The 15,721-nt window shown below is 35.9% G+C and overlaps 1 protein-coding gene across 21 annotated transcripts in view; it reads left to right on the top strand.

Annotated features, from left to right (window-relative positions):
- Positions 1 to 3,883: 3,883 nt before the first annotated feature.
- Positions 3,884 to 15,721, top strand: part of LOC108896380 (uncharacterized) — a 37,289-nt gene continuing 25,451 nt past the window's right edge. For 4 of the 21 annotated variants that reach the window (XM_051077359.1, XM_051077346.1, XM_051077361.1 and 1 more), the window contains exons 1-7: positions 7,159 to 7,345; positions 8,957 to 8,971; positions 9,248 to 9,274; positions 10,285 to 10,560; positions 10,698 to 10,805; positions 11,028 to 11,060; positions 11,317 to 11,595. In XM_051077359.1, coding sequence (XP_050933316.1) covers positions 7,282 to 7,345; positions 8,957 to 8,971; positions 9,248 to 9,274; positions 10,285 to 10,560; positions 10,698 to 10,805; positions 11,028 to 11,060; positions 11,317 to 11,595 — 802 coding nt within the window. In that variant the 5' untranslated portion in view covers positions 7,159 to 7,281. Of the gene's footprint in view, positions 4,144 to 7,121; positions 7,346 to 8,956; positions 8,972 to 9,247; positions 9,275 to 10,284; positions 10,561 to 10,697; positions 10,806 to 11,027; positions 11,061 to 11,316; positions 11,596 to 11,702; positions 11,934 to 12,032; positions 12,147 to 12,348; positions 12,487 to 12,606; positions 12,751 to 13,113; positions 13,264 to 14,262; positions 14,472 to 14,576; positions 14,638 to 14,802; positions 14,918 to 15,675; positions 15,714 to 15,721 lie in introns of those variants that run through there. The other 17 variants (XM_051077351.1, XM_051077350.1, XM_051077349.1 and 14 more) reach the window with 12 other exon arrangements.

The following is a 15,721-nucleotide window of genomic DNA, read 5'->3' as shown; positions in this document are numbered from 1 at the left end:
TATTATGTGTGGTGTTTACTGTGTGTGTATGTGTGCCTGCCTTCACATATGTTAGTGTGTCAGGAGCAGTGCTGATGAGTGACGCCAGTTGCGGCCTGCTGGGTGTAGCTTCCCACTGATAAATGACTGCAGGGACCGTCTTTCTTTACCTGAACCTCGCAATGTTTTCCCCAGAGAGCAGCCGCTGACAAATATTCTAACCTGAAAACCGAGCAGGCCCTACAAGACAACTGCTTCATTCTAAATATGAGTTTAACCTGCTTAAAGTTACTCAAGTTCAAACAATAGCAGCTTTCAAATGATGAACAGGACTGTGCTGCTGTTCCCGCTTGTGTTTAGAGACTGTCCCTGGTGATTCTTCTCTCCCAGCAAACTAATATGTTTGAAGCTCAGGCTGCCATTGCCAAGCATGCGCCACAAGCTATTTCAAATGTGCAAAAAATATTGATATTCCAGGCTTCTAAAAACAAAACAAACAAACGAAAAAAAAAAAAAAAAAATTCCAAGTCAATGTCCTCTGGAATGGCCCCATTTTTATGCCTCAGAACACACAGATCACCTGGGACAAATGATGAGCTGAGAGAATATTCTGCTATTTCTTTTCACTCTCTTTCTTTAATCTACACATAGACACACTCACACACATACATACACCATGCTTGTAAAGTATCTTAAAATCATGATATCTTTTAGCTCAAACCCTACTTAGAGAACAAGTGCAAGCCTTCCTCTTTTTCTCTCTTCTTGCCCTCAAGAAGTTCAAGTGTCAGACCGCAGAAGATGTTGGTTTCAGACATGAAACTTAACTGATCAGAATGGAACCTTTCCCACGTGAAATTCTTCATACTTTAACTTTTGCACTGACATATACTATTGAGGAAAGACATAGAGTTGGATAAATCTGAAAAAAGCAATGTTTGCCTTTTAATTTTGTTACTGATAATGCTAGATGAACGCAAGAGGCCAAAAGATTTGAGTATACATTTAACAAAGCTCCTCCCTGCTATAGAGTGTATCAATGTATATAAGGACTCTGCAGTGGAAGAAAACTGCAGTGAAGACTTTTCACCACCAGATGGACTAAGATATGCATGGATTTTGGGATGTATAGCAAACAACAAGAAAAAAAAAACTGCATGCTGCCTTACTTTTTACTTACACCCGAAATTGGTTTCTGTTTCTGGAAACATATAAAATCTCTATACTAACAGTGGAGTCCTTGAGGGTGGAGCCATGGATGTTGGGAAGCGCCAAACAACTTGTGTATTAATTCCAGATATTTACTTTTGTTTGTTTTCACTGTGTTCAGGGCTCCATGGGAGCAATTTTTGCTGTGATGAAACTGAACAGCAGTCCCTGTGGAGTTCATTACAGGGAGAGAGCCAGTGCCCACCCCCACCGCTCCCCGGCCAAGAGGGATTTGGAGGACCCCAGAGGGACGGGTTAGTTTGGTGGGTGGAGTGGAGGGTGGGTTCTCGGGGGATGCAAGGAGGAAGGAGACCATAAACACTCAACTAATGACCTCAAACACACTAACAACACAACAGAAATTAATGGAACAGCACAAATGAAGAAATTCACTTCTGGAGAAAATGTCAGAATGTTTTCTTCTGTTGAGGCTCAGAAAAAAGTTTTGGAGAAATGAGACTGCGTGTTTCATGTGTGTTTTTATTGAAGGTACTGCAGCTACATGTGTGCTTTCAAGTACAAGCTGGTACAGACACAAGCTTTACTTTTACAGTAAGAACAGGAAGGAGTTAGTGAAAAAGAGGGAGCAGTGAAACATTTACCAGTTGTCTGTTTGATGTCTCAAATCTAAAGTCCTGGCTATTAAATCCCAGAGCAAATCTTAGAAAAAATGTAGTGCAAGAGGAATACTGCTCTGGAAGTGTGTAAATGTCACTAAAGTGTCTCCTTTCTATGTCTGTTAATGTGAGATCAAACACTGACCAGCTGTGCATACAGCATGTGTTTAAAGCCTCTTATGGTAAACACTACTACTGAAGATGTAGATACAAAATGCTTCATCATAAGGCCAAAACATGAGGATCAGACTGTCATATTTTCACATGGCGCCTTCCTCTCATTGCTGTTGGTCTAAACACATTTGGCAGATGTGTCTTTAGATCCTCTGGAGTTACAATGAGTTGACAACAATTTTCAAAGCTCAGTGGCTCCTCCAGATATAGGAGCTGTTTTTTTAAAAATTAATTAAGAACACGCCCAGTCAATTTGTTATTCCTAATATTCTCTATTCTATTGCCAATAGCAAAGTCAGGTAAATACAGTAGATCATGTGAACTATAAAAAGCCACTGAGTGATTTAAAGAACAGAGGCCAGACATAAAGTCCAGATCACCCAATCTCTAACTCTCTGCTGAAATATATCAGAATTTGATTAAACAGAGTTTGAACCAAACAGTTTAATCATGTGTCTAAAAGCCTCATATACCAAACACTGTTGCTTAAAACGCAATCCAAATATGAAGTCATGCTAACTGTTTGTAAACTTAAAAGAATAAAACACAAACATTTGATTTGACATGAATGAAGGGAAGATTGTAGAGATGTAGCAACAATTTCTTTGTACCAAAAAGAACAGTATTCATAGAGAGTGCCAGAAAACACAAAATGCCTCATGTAGCATACTTAATGTTACGTATTTTCTCATTCAGTCAGATAATTTGTTAATATGTAGGATTATGCTTATCCTGTGGCAGGGACAGCGTTATAAAGTCTGTCTGTTCTATGTGTGCTAAAGTTAACATTCATATTTTCCCTTGATTCAAATTTAGAAAAGATGAAGGGTTTTTAAAGTTGACATGGAATGTGTCGAATGTTTATATTTCTTTTAGAAAAGCTTAAATCTCCACTACTATGTTTGATTTAACCAGTATTTTTCTCACTTTTTTACATTTAAGAGCTTTATAATGTGCATATTGTAACATAAGTAATTTTCTCATTGATGTTTAAATAATGTTTCAATAAAGTTACACCTACTAAATCTCACCTGCACATAAAGGTGTTGCTGATCATTTTACTAATGTCTTTTAGCTGGCTTGGGACTGACTCACAAACTCACTCACAAATGCCACCTACAGAAAAGGAGAGTAATAGCAGCAACAGTTATGACCCACTGATGCGGTTGATGTTAAAGGTGACATTTTTTCATCTGTCAGTTTCTGAGGTATTACATCGTTCACGTATTAAAATATAAAACACACTCACGAAAAAACAGTCAGCAGCTGTAACCTTCACTGTCTGAAGGTGGCACAAGTGTCCAAACTGCAGCCGCTATTACTTTCATTGCCTGCAAATGCTGCATGTCAACTGCTGAGTTAAGTTACTGTTTATTCACATTGTCATATATGTGAGGTATTTGTATACAGGTGGTCATTTTTCGCTGGTAAATACAATATATGAAGCGAGTTAGACTATGACTAACTATAAAAAGTCACTGCAGGATTTAAAGACTGCATGCCAGACGTAAAGTTCAGTGTTTGTTCTTAGCAGAAATGTTGCACTCAGTTTGAGTAACATGACCTGATGGCCTCAAAGTGTGAAAAGATCACCAAACCTCTAAATCTCTGCTGAAATATATCATAATTTTAAACACTGAGTTTGAAACCAGCAATCTAAACATGTGTCTAAAAGCCTCATATACCAAACACTACTGCTTAAAGCACAAACCAAATATGACAGCATTCACAGTGCATATTAACAGACTGACTAACAGAAAACGCAAGAGAAATTAACAATGAGAAAACAGATGTGCACAGATGTGCTGTTAAGATAACACAAAATTTCCTGCTCACAGTGGCATGATGGAAATGAAGCTTCCTGTCACCAGGGTATGTTCAATGTAGATTCTGGCTGTGATATCACTATTGCGCACTTAGCCTGAAGCCAGATGCGAGGTATAAGGTGTGGCTAACAAATCAAGACACTGTGCTGACAAAAGTAGACAACATTTCTCTCATAGCATTCGATACAAAGTAAAACATAAACTTCTGTGTGAATATCTGCCAAATTGGACAACACTGTATGGTGTGTGGTTGAAAACACCCTAACTCCTGGATATGGCAGGGCTCTGTGGTCTCAAGATCCTGCTGCTCTGGATCGAGATCATCAGTTTAGCCAACTGTAAGTAACCATCTTCAGTGTCTTCATTTGTCCCTTATTCTCTGTTCTATTTCTATGTATCAGTTTTTCGGATTGTAACGAATGGTTGGTAAGCAAGTGACTGTCTATAGGAGGAGAGGAGAAGATGTTTTTGTACATCTGGCAATCTATATTTTTAAACACTGAAAATGTAATAACATTATTTTAGGTCAGTATAGATTTTAGTTCAATATTCCTTTGCTTGAGATCTAACAGTTAGAATTACTTTTATCTGAGCAAACCACTTCTCCACAATAAAGTTTTTAAAACAAGGAGTAAGACACCATTATCACAATTAAAATCTTTAAACTGGCAAATTGAGATCCATTTTTTGAATTAGAAAGAATATATTTAGGATATTTAGGATGAGATGAGATGTTTAGTATAATAGCTCCAGTCTGCATTAAAAAAATATTTTAGTCATTACTAAGGTGGCACAAGTGTCCAAACTGCAGCCGCTATTACTTTCATTGCCTGTAAATGCAGCACATCACCATGTCAACTGTTGAGTTAAGTTACTGTTTAGATCAAAGTCTGAATTTCTTAAGTTAATGTACTAACAACATTTGTACAAGTTCAGGGGCTCGTCCAGATGTAGCACACCCAGTCAATGCTTTGATGTCCCTATCGTGTAATCTACTGACTGTCAAATGTTTAATGATGTATTCAGGAAATCCACACCAATTTGTATAGTCAAAAAATATCATGTCACATTGTCATATATGTGAGGTATTTGTATACAGGTGGTCATTTTTCGCTGGTAAATACAATATATGAAGCGAGTTAGACTATGACTAACTATAAAAAGCCACTGCAGGATTTAAAGACTGCATGCCAGACGTAAAGTTCAGTGTTTGTTCTTAGCAGAAAAGTTGCACTCAGTTTGAGTAACATGACCTGATGGCCTCAAATTAACAGACTGACTAACAGAAAACGTAAGAGAAATTAACAATGAGAAAACAGATGTGAGGTTTAGATAACAAAAGATTTCCTGTGGCATGATGGAAACAAAGCTTCCTGTCACCAGAGTAAGTTAAAGGTAGATTCTGGCTGTGAATATCACTCCTGCTCACTTAACATGAAGCCAGATGCGAGGCATAAAGTGTGGCCAACAAGTCAAGACACTCTGATGACAAAAGTAGACAACATTTCTCTTGTAGCATTCAATATAAAATAAAACATATAACTTCTTTTTGGAGTGTGAATATTGGGGTCATGAGTTTGGCTGACTGTGAGTAAAAATATTAAATGTTTATCTTTATGAGGGGAGTGTGGAAATGAAAATATGTTTTAATAGCAGTAACAGTTTTTCTGATAGCAGCAAGTGGTTGGTAAGTGACTGTTTATATGAGGAGAGGGGAAAGACTTTTAATGCATTTAACATCGCTAATTTAATTTTAAATTTTGAAAATATAATTAGAGTTTTAAATTCAGCATTTCTTTGTTTGAGATCCAACAGTTGAAATGACTTTTATCTGAACAAACCACTTCTCTATGATACAGTTAATTTACCGATCCTTTTTAAAAATTTTTTACAGTGTTTTGGTTCCAACATGAACTATTAGAAATTAAACTTAATATAGCACAGTCATTAATTCTTCTATATATGAGATGAGATGTTTTAAAATAAAAAAGAAAAAACAATACATAATTAAAAAGAGGATACACTTTAAAACACAGTACTTTACATTTTTACAGGATAAAATTAATGTAACAGAGGGATGCAGAATTTAATAAAATTAGGTAAGCCATAAGATTATATGATCATATGATTTGAGAGGTGTTTTTTTAAAAAAAAAAAAATGCTTAGAAACAAAAACACTTAATTTGACATGACTGAAAAGAAGTAGAGAAAAGAAGTAACAAAAACTTCTTTGTAACAAAAATAACATTCATGTAACCTACGTAGTTTGCTGAGCAGCACTTGTGCTAGCGAACCATGCTACATAACACAATAGATCTTTTTCACAACCGATGTTGTATATACATATTATCTTAATAGAAATGTTGGTGTTACTGACATGCAAGTGTGCATGAAGCATTTGCAAATATTGCACAGCAGAGAAATATTGTCAGCCTACATTTGGCAGCAGAGGTGAGGGTCTAGAGATGTACTAGGAAATGAGATAAGGGAACTCTTTTGTTAAATTTGATTGTCACATTGATTTCCTTTCAGCATATATCTGCACATCAAAACTGAAGCTGTTGTTAATGTCCTGGTCTAAATGACACAGGTTGGACTAGAACAGCAGGTCTGAAGCTGTTGGCACTGTAGTTCTGCTTCTGCATGATACTGTGTCCAGTTTCAGCTACTCCTCATAAATAACAAAGTGTATATCGTGTTGTTGTTAATGTACATTTACTGTAAAGATTGTGTATTTACGGTACAATTTAGATAAGTGGCTTTTGCGGATGTAGCAGCTATTTTTTTCATGAATGAGGGAACACACTCAGTCAATCCATTGTCATTCCTTATAGCCTGTAATCTGCTGCCTGTCAAATGTTTAATGATGCATTCAGGTGATCCCCATCCATTTGAAGTCAAGAAATATCATGTGACCATGTCATATGTGTATTTGTATTCAGAAAGAAAGAAGAAAAAGAAAAGAAAAAGCAATGAAAAAGAATACCACACTGAAATGTCTCTGTGTCTGTTAAAACACTGTCAAACACTGACCAGCTGTGCATACAGCATGTGTTTAAAGCCTCATATGCTAAACACTACTACTGAAGATGTCGATACAAAATGCTTCATCATAAGGCCAAAACATGAGGATCAGACTCATATTTTCACATGGCGCCTTCCTCTCATTGCTGTTGGTCTTAACACTTAAAAAAATCTGATGTGAGAAGTAGCCTGAGTGCATCACTTCCTATTATTAGAAGTAAAGTTCTACTCATTTAAATGTCCTTATTAGTCTATTAAATGTTCTAAAAAGAGGAAATACGGTTTCTTTTTTTTTTTCTTCTGTGGCATTTGAATATCTGCTATTGGTTCCTGCAAACATACATATGCACCCTAACTCCCGTGTAGTTAGGTAGTTAATTAGTTAGACTTTATTTTCCCTGGGGGGGAAACACATTTTCACATCGCCGTACATCACAGGGACAATCAGCTATATGGCAGGTCTCTGTAATGTCAGGATCCTGCTGCTCTGGGTTGGGATCATCAGTTTGGTTAACTGTAAGTAATCTTTTATTGTTTCATTTATTATAAAATCAGACCTGCTGAGGAATGAGGTACAGGTTCAGTAATAATTTGGTGCTTTTGTAAGTTGTAAAAGTATATGTCTGATATGACTTGTATACATTAATATACATTATTATGTACATTGTTTTTCACTTTAGAAGATATTCCAGCTTTTCCATTTTTTCCATTTTCATTTTTTCCATAAATAAACTTGGCTAAAACTTAGCTTTTTATAAACCTTGATGAAATAGCCTTACAAAATATTTATTTTAAATCAAAGTCAATACCTTGATATATGCCATTATATTTATGCAGACAATACATGTGTGTCTTTAATCAGCATTTATTTATGACAAAACAGAATTTAAAATAAAACTGCAGAGGCAATTTAATCAGAATAAATCAGGCCCTCTTGGAAGGCAGAATTTGAAAGATGAAGGTTTAATGGGAATTTCAGAATTGGCTTCATTAAAACTTCATAAATAGCTAATTTCTTTTTTTTTTTTTAATGAAAGAAAAATAAAATTCCATAGAATTTTCCTTGTTTCAACCCTGTCTCTTAGAAATGACCTTTCTATACAACTAAACTGCAACAGCAAACATGTTTTGTAGGCAATGTAATTGAATACATGTTGAGTGAATAAAGCGCTACATTTACTGACAGCAGCCGAGTTGAAGTGGTTGGGGTGGATGGTGGGCACACAAAGACCCACGAGTGCTCAGTAGTTATTACTACATTATCGACAGGTGTCGCAGCTCATGAACTCCAATTGCAAGATAGTCTGTAGTTTCACCTGATGTCTTAGAGTGGATGGGAATGATTGAAACTGGGATATAGTGAAGTGTGATTTTAAATAAATGTGGGCCACGGCTGTAAGGAGGAGGAGGGGTGATGGTCCCTTCCCTACTTCTGGCATCTTTGCTCAAACCACACCCATCTTTGAACACAGCTTTCTTTTCAATCTCAACTACACACTTGTAACGTTTCATGACTGTATCTTACACAGTTGTGCTATAGCGGTGACAAAATCCATCCACAGATAAACACACAACACCCGCAAAAGTACTTAAACCTCCTCTGTCCTGTCCTACCAGTCCTGTTATTGCAGCTGGTAGTAAAGATGAGTGTTGAGAAGTAATATGGTGCCTACTACATTTCATACAAAATGTGTTTGCTGTTGCAGTTTGGTTTTATAGAAATGTAATTTTTTAGGAGACTCTGTTACCCAATGAGGAGAGAAAATGTCCATGGTCAAAGTCCATTTATGAGCCATGATCTGTCCAAACTGAAACCAGTTTAATAAGTATTGGGTGGTTCTAAGTTTTAGTGCAAGGCAGGAAATAGTGGTTTGCCTTCTGAAATAGCAAGTGGCTCTGTCACATTGTCATAGCAACCAGGTTGTACAGTCACACACAGACAACATAAGATGAAAATGTTCGCTTTTCCTCTTTTATTGGCCAGATGAAAGTGGATGCTTTTTTTAAAAAATTCACTGTTTGGGGGGCAAATGACATGAACAAACACACACACACACCCAATGAAAAAAAAAATCTTTGATACAATGATTTAATGATTAACAATTTTTTTCCCTTTTGTAATTCCAGGTCAAGACAGTAGTGGTGAGTGGCAATACATAAGTCTCCTAATATATAACATTTGATTATTACTGTCATGATTAAAACAAAACAAAAAAAAATATATGTATGTAATAATATTTAACACATAGCATTTATGCATATTATGTTATAAAAAGATTATTTGTTTGTTCACACAATGAAATGTATTATTTTTGTTTGTTTTCACTACTTTGTTTTTTCCCTGCACATTCATATACAGTATACGCTATTATTACCAAAAATGATTAACATCACATTTTTTCTCTTTTGAAATTCCAGGTGAAACTGGAAATGGAAATGGACTAGGTGAGTGGAAATACATAAGTTATGAAATGCATTTAATGTTTAATTCTGTTAATCATCCTCAAATCATGGGTTATTTTTGCTTGTTTTCACTTGTTTGTTTTTTCCCCTGCATATTAATATACAGTATACACTATTATAACAAAAAATAAACAAAAAAGAGCTGCAGTGCAATGGTAACCCTAACCCCCCCAGTACATAAGTTACCTAATATATAACAGTTAATTATTACTACAGTGAATAAAATGTTTAATTCTAATCATGTCATAAGCTCTGCTATAACTTGTGCCATAACTTCACCTCAGCCTACCATTACCTCATATTCTTCATATTGTCTCATTACTTCTGAGCCACAGCAGCAAGGAGTGATAGAAATATATATTCTCACTCGTTCGTTTGACATCAGACTCTGTTTCAGTCCAAACTGTTAGGGTTTTCAATGAGTCACATTTTGCAGAGTTAGTGTGGTATGGAAGTAACTTTTCACAGTTTATTTCTGTGAGAGAGCTGTAGAGACTTGTTGAGATCAGACTCGTCTTTCAGTGTTCAGGCTGAGACTTCATCAATTCTGCTTTGATAGCAATTAGTTTATATGTTTTTTTTATTATTAAGTCAATGATTAGTTTATATATTGACTCAAATTTACTCTGTGAAGAAACTAAGCCAGGTAAGCCACTGGAACAATGTTATTCCATCATACTCCTGTTAAGGTTGGACTGTTTTGTCAGAAATATTATGATAATATTTGAACTCACAACTACTGCCCACCGTTTTATTTTCCATCAGCTGTTGAGTCCTACTGAGCACCCACAGCTGGACAATGTCTGACTTCATCTGAGTATTTGCACAAAAGTGTAGTAGATGTAAATGAGGAGGAGGACAGATAAATAGCAGCACCATGTTTGTAACAAGAGGAAGTAGGATTTATGTAGCCGACACATATCACCTTTAATATTGTAGGAACTAGTATTGTGATATTGTGTTTGTCCTAATTTTTTTTTCTTGGAATGCAGAAAATTCAAACCCCTCACCTCCACACACCACAGCAGTTTCCACTTCACCTTCGCTTTCCACTGTGTCTGTCATCTCCTCACCTGCAAGCACGGCAGCAAAATCTACTTCACCCTCAGTACCCATTGTATCTATCACCCCCTCACCTCCACACACCATGGCAGCAGCTCCTGCCATGTCTTCAGACACTCCAACTGCTGCCGCCCAACCTCCACTCATCTCATCAGCCCCCACCTCAGTCTCCCCAAATCAGACAAACAATTCAACTACCATGTCTGGTAATGTATTCAGCCTCAGTTTACAGTTTCATGAGTCATGTTAGTTAAATGGTAGTTAAGCATCATATCAGGTAAGACTGTTGGCAGTGAAGTATTTCTACCTGAAGGTGACCTCCAGCATGCTCTCCATCCTGCAGCCACTCCTACCACACACCCAAACAAAACCAACATCCAAACAGACTCTGACAACAAGACCTCACCTGCAGTCACCCAGCTCAACACCACAGTGACTCCTACCACCCAAGGTTGGAATTTTCTCATTCATTATACAGGACTGTGATAAGATTGTCTTATTCATATGAGTATAGACAATGGACAAAAACACTAGCTCTGCAGAGTTAAGTTATGGAGTGCAGGTACTGGCTGTATATTCAAGGTGCTTTGGAAATTAAATTACTCATGTTGCATAATCATATATTAATGTTTTGTTTTACTCTTTTCTGATTTCCTTTAAATTCTTCCTCCAGCTCCTCCAACCACTTCAGGTCCACCTCCACAGTGTGAGTATGAGTTTAAAAGATAATCCATTGTACAGTTTGTTTTCAAACACTTGTTGTAATTATACTGCCATTCAGTGTCTGAGTTTCTCTTTTACTTTACAATGAATGTAATCAAAGTATATTTTCACAGAGAGCGTAGAGAATGTTTTGTATGGATCCTGTTCAGCATCAACATGAACAAACTATCTGAGGTTATAAAATGTCACCAGGTGGTTCATCTCACCTAGAGATTTTTTTCTGTTGGTTTTGTTTGCAGGTTCTTACACTGTAAAATCCATCAAGTTTGGCTTCCAGATTAACATTACAAGCTCTACGACTGGTAACTACAACATAACCATTAATGAAGAAGGCCGACCAGATACTGAAAACAAATCCATGGTTCAGCACTCCAGTCAAAATTCATCACATGAAATCAAACACCTGAAGCCCTGTACTGAATATAAGCACTCTGTGACATTTCTTGATACTAGTGCTGGCAGAGAAAACATCCACTGTAACAGCACTGAAAAGGATAACAAAACAACAATTGGAATGAGTGAGTAAAATTAATTCACATTGTTGGAATGCATCTTGCTTTTTTCATCTAAGAATTGAGACTGTGTGTAAAACTGAAGACATTTGTGCATCACTTGTGTATTTCAGGTAAAGACGACATTAAAGATGCCACCAGCTGCATCCCTGCATATGTTTGTTACCAAACTGATTGGGACATCACCTCTTTACAATCAACACCAAATAAGATTCAAGATGAGCGATGTGGCAATAAAACACTCTGTGTCAAACCTGATTTCAAAAACATTTGCTCAGATTTGACTACAACCATCACATCAGAAAACTGTGGAAACTCTTCCTTCACCAAAAGCATCTCTATTGGTATGTAAAAAAGAAAGGTCTGCCTTTATTTTGAAATGTATGTGCTTTAGACTAATTTTTATATTTTATGTCTTTTATTTGTTTTCTATTTTTCCACAGATTTCTTGAATGTAAGTGAAATAAATCAGACTGCTCCCACTGAACTTCCTGCAAAAATAAACACAACATTACCTCCAAACTGTAAAAGCCTCTCCATTGATTACAACTGTTGGGGTAAGTGGAAAGACTTGATGTAGACACACTCTGTCTGTCAGCTACATTATGAAAGATTTAATGGAAAACAAGTTTTCTAATATATTTCTAGTTTTACTTAAATCTGAATTAGTCTAAATTTAAATCTAATCTAAAACCCAAAAGATACTGTTCATCAGCTCTGTTGATGCTGTCAAATGCTGTCATCCTTCTGTCTCCCCAGAACGTGGCAGAGTCAGTGAGTCTAAGAAACTGTCTGAGCTGGAGCCTTTCACAGACTACAGCTGTACTGGTCAGATCAAGGACAACAATAGAACCATCAACAAAACCACAGCTCCTGTTCAGTTTAAGATTGACTGTGGTATGTTGGTGTTCACTTCACCTCAATGCAATGAAAGTTTTTACTCTCAGTACTGTGAAGTGAATTACTGCAGAGAACCAGTACTCAGTTGTGTTAAACATGTTTGATGTGTTTCAACAGATCTGAGTATAACCGACGTGAACATTGACGCAACCAATACATCCATTGGTTTGAATTGGACCACAACAAGTCAGAAGTGTAAAAATGTCACTCATGATTTTCCAAAGCTTTCATATAAATGCATCTGTAGTGATCGCTCTGACAGTAAGTAAAACTATGTAGATGAAGTGTTTTATCCTTTTTAGAGGAATTCATATTCACATTCAGTAATACAATGTACTGTGGACATTTGAGTCATTAATGGACCCACAGTGCTCTATGCTAACATTTCAGCATGTTGAGTGTTAGTGGGTGTAAATAAGCTGAGATGACACGGTATATCAAATCACAGTTTGATGAAAGAGATTCACAGAATAACAAATTCATATGAGCTTTAGTTTTCATGTGTTAATTTTCCTGCTCTGCTTTCCCACCATCACATAATGTATACATTCTGCTGTTGTGTATTCCCTCCATTTTGTCTGTTGTTGTTATTCAACAAAACAAAACAGTTAAACTTTGTTACAGTTGCAACTAACAAACAACCATCAGGAGGAACATGTCATGTTACTGGACTGAAACCATACACTAATTACACCTGTAAAGTCCAACCTACCTACAACAACGAGGACGTTGCCAAGTCAAAAGAAGTGGAAGAACGGAAAACTGAGCCTGGAAGTAAGTGTCAAAAAATTATCTTCTGGACAACATTACTGTCCATACCTATAATACAAAAAGGCTATCCTATTTAATTCTAATTATACTAATGAATCTGATTATACTGTTTATTTATTAAGGTTTGTTTATTTATTAAGGTATATACTGTGTGTTAACATGCAGTTAAAATATCTATGTGGCAGTAAAAACAAATGTCTTTCTGAAACACTTTCTTTAGACCAAACAGTTTAAACAGTTTCAGTGTTTTGGGAGAAAACTGACATCATGTGATGTACAATGGCTCTAAGAGGTCTTGTACAAGAAATGTGGTCACTAAATGAATCTATGAATTTGGAACTTCAACATAAGATTTATTGTAATTTATGATTTTGTTATTATTTAAGCTAATTATAGTCATTATAATTCTAAATGTATTATTTTCTGTTCTTTATCATTATTAAACAATACACTCTTTACCAATATGCTTTATGTAAGGGAAATTGTATCCATCACACACGTTCCAAACATTAGTGAAGTAGGGGCCATGTTCACAACATGTAACAGGAATACACAGAAATTATAGAGTTTAAATTCCAACATCGGTGTTATTCTCTGTGACTCTGTAGAAATCTACCAGCTTCAGTCAGTCCTGACCTGTTTATTTATCACTGTAGAATACAGAGGCTGGAGTTTGGAGCCAGAGTAATTACTGACTGTCTTAATGAAAAATCTTTATCAATATGGTACATGGATAATTTAAAAACATCAAAGTTTATTAATCAAATTATTATTCACAGTAGAGGACGAGTTGTAAAAAAGTGTGAAAAACCTTATCAGATTTTCCAAATGATTATTTAGTTTTCTCACACTCTCTTTAAGTAATGACTCATTTAAAAAAAAACATAATATTGTTAGTAATTGTTAAAACTGCTGTTAGTGAATTTAAATATCACTTTAACAGTGAGTATACATACAGTGTTGTATCTGAGGTTAAATATGTTTTTCTTCACTTTCTTACAGTACCAGATCAAATTTCTGAACTGAGGCAGAAGGCTTCAGACCATGATGTGATTCATGTAAGCTGTACTCATAGTAGAAACTTTCAAGGGCCTAAGAAGATTTACAGAGGACGACTTCTTTATGGTGATAAAACTGTACATGAGATTAATAAAACGATCTGTGAGTTTGAATTCAGAGATCTGAGCTACTCTACGACCTACACAGTGAAGGTTTGTGTAATCCTACTTTTTAGTTTCACAAAAATATTCCAGCTTTATTCCTCTTGTTTCTTCAAATACTGTAATAACTGATAAAGGGGCTCTGTGTCTTTCCAGGTGACTGCTTTTAATGGAAAATTGGAGAGTGCGCCAAAGAGACACGATTTTGACACTCAGTGTATGTGCTGTTTTAATGCCACAAATTATTTCACGTTGTTCAGTTAAATCATTTGACACATTTTGTTCTGACATACTATTCATCATGCATCCATTTCTATACACTGTGTCTTTAACATAAATGCCACTCCTTTGATATTCTTTTCTCATAATCATCATTTTATAGATAATGACAAAGCTGTGATTGGGGTTCTCATCTTCCTCATCATCCTCATCATATCTGTTGTGGTGGCTGTGTTCGTCTACAAGCTGTACATTAAGAAGCGCAGAGAGTCCAGAAAGTAAACATCATTTTTGTTTCTAACCTGTATAACTTTGACTGTCACATTGTGACAAATTTTTCTTTTTCATTAATTACTTTACTGATAAAACAGTATGTTGTGCCTTATGTTGGGTAACATTAGTTTTGAAAGTAACTTGGTACATTACAAAATTACTGATAATAAAAAGTAACTTGAAAATCCTTTTCAGTGCCTAACTAAAAGTTAGCTGTTGCTGTTTTGGAGCTGTATTACCAGCATTGTTCATGTTATTTGCAGCTGACAGACACACAATTTGCATTTCACTGTGATATTCTTTTCCTTTTCACACACAAATTGAAAAAACTGAATATTTTTTACAATGTAAACTTTCTGCCGTCTTGCTAGCTGAGCATGAGCACTGACACACTGTGGGATGGGATACCTTCCACTAGTACGCTGCTTCCACTAGTATGCTAAGTGGTAGGAAAGAAACAGACTGCACATACATTTTCACTTTGGTTTTGTTGTAACAGTAATGGATTGTTATTTGAAAATGTAACTGATGATTACTTGAATTTGACTCATTTTAACAAAAAAGTAATCATGGTACTCAAATGGTGTAATTCGTAGCATGTTACCCCCAACACTGGTCACACATGAGTTTTAATTTATACCAGACAGGTACTGTTGCTGATGAACTCCACTATCTAAGCAATTAAATGTGTTCATTTTTCTATTAGTTACAGCTTATATTTTATATAATTCTTTAAAGCCACTTTTCACTATTTTCTCCACAGTGGTGTGAATGAAGGTGTGACGCTTGAATCAACAGCAAGTGAGTAG

Source organism: Lates calcarifer, linkage group LG17 (genome assembly GCF_001640805.2).
Source record: "Lates calcarifer isolate ASB-BC8 linkage group LG17, TLL_Latcal_v3, whole genome shotgun sequence".
Lineage (NCBI taxonomy): Eukaryota > Metazoa > Chordata > Actinopteri > Centropomidae > Lates > Lates calcarifer.
This window is presented reverse-complemented; position numbering and strand designations above follow the sequence as displayed.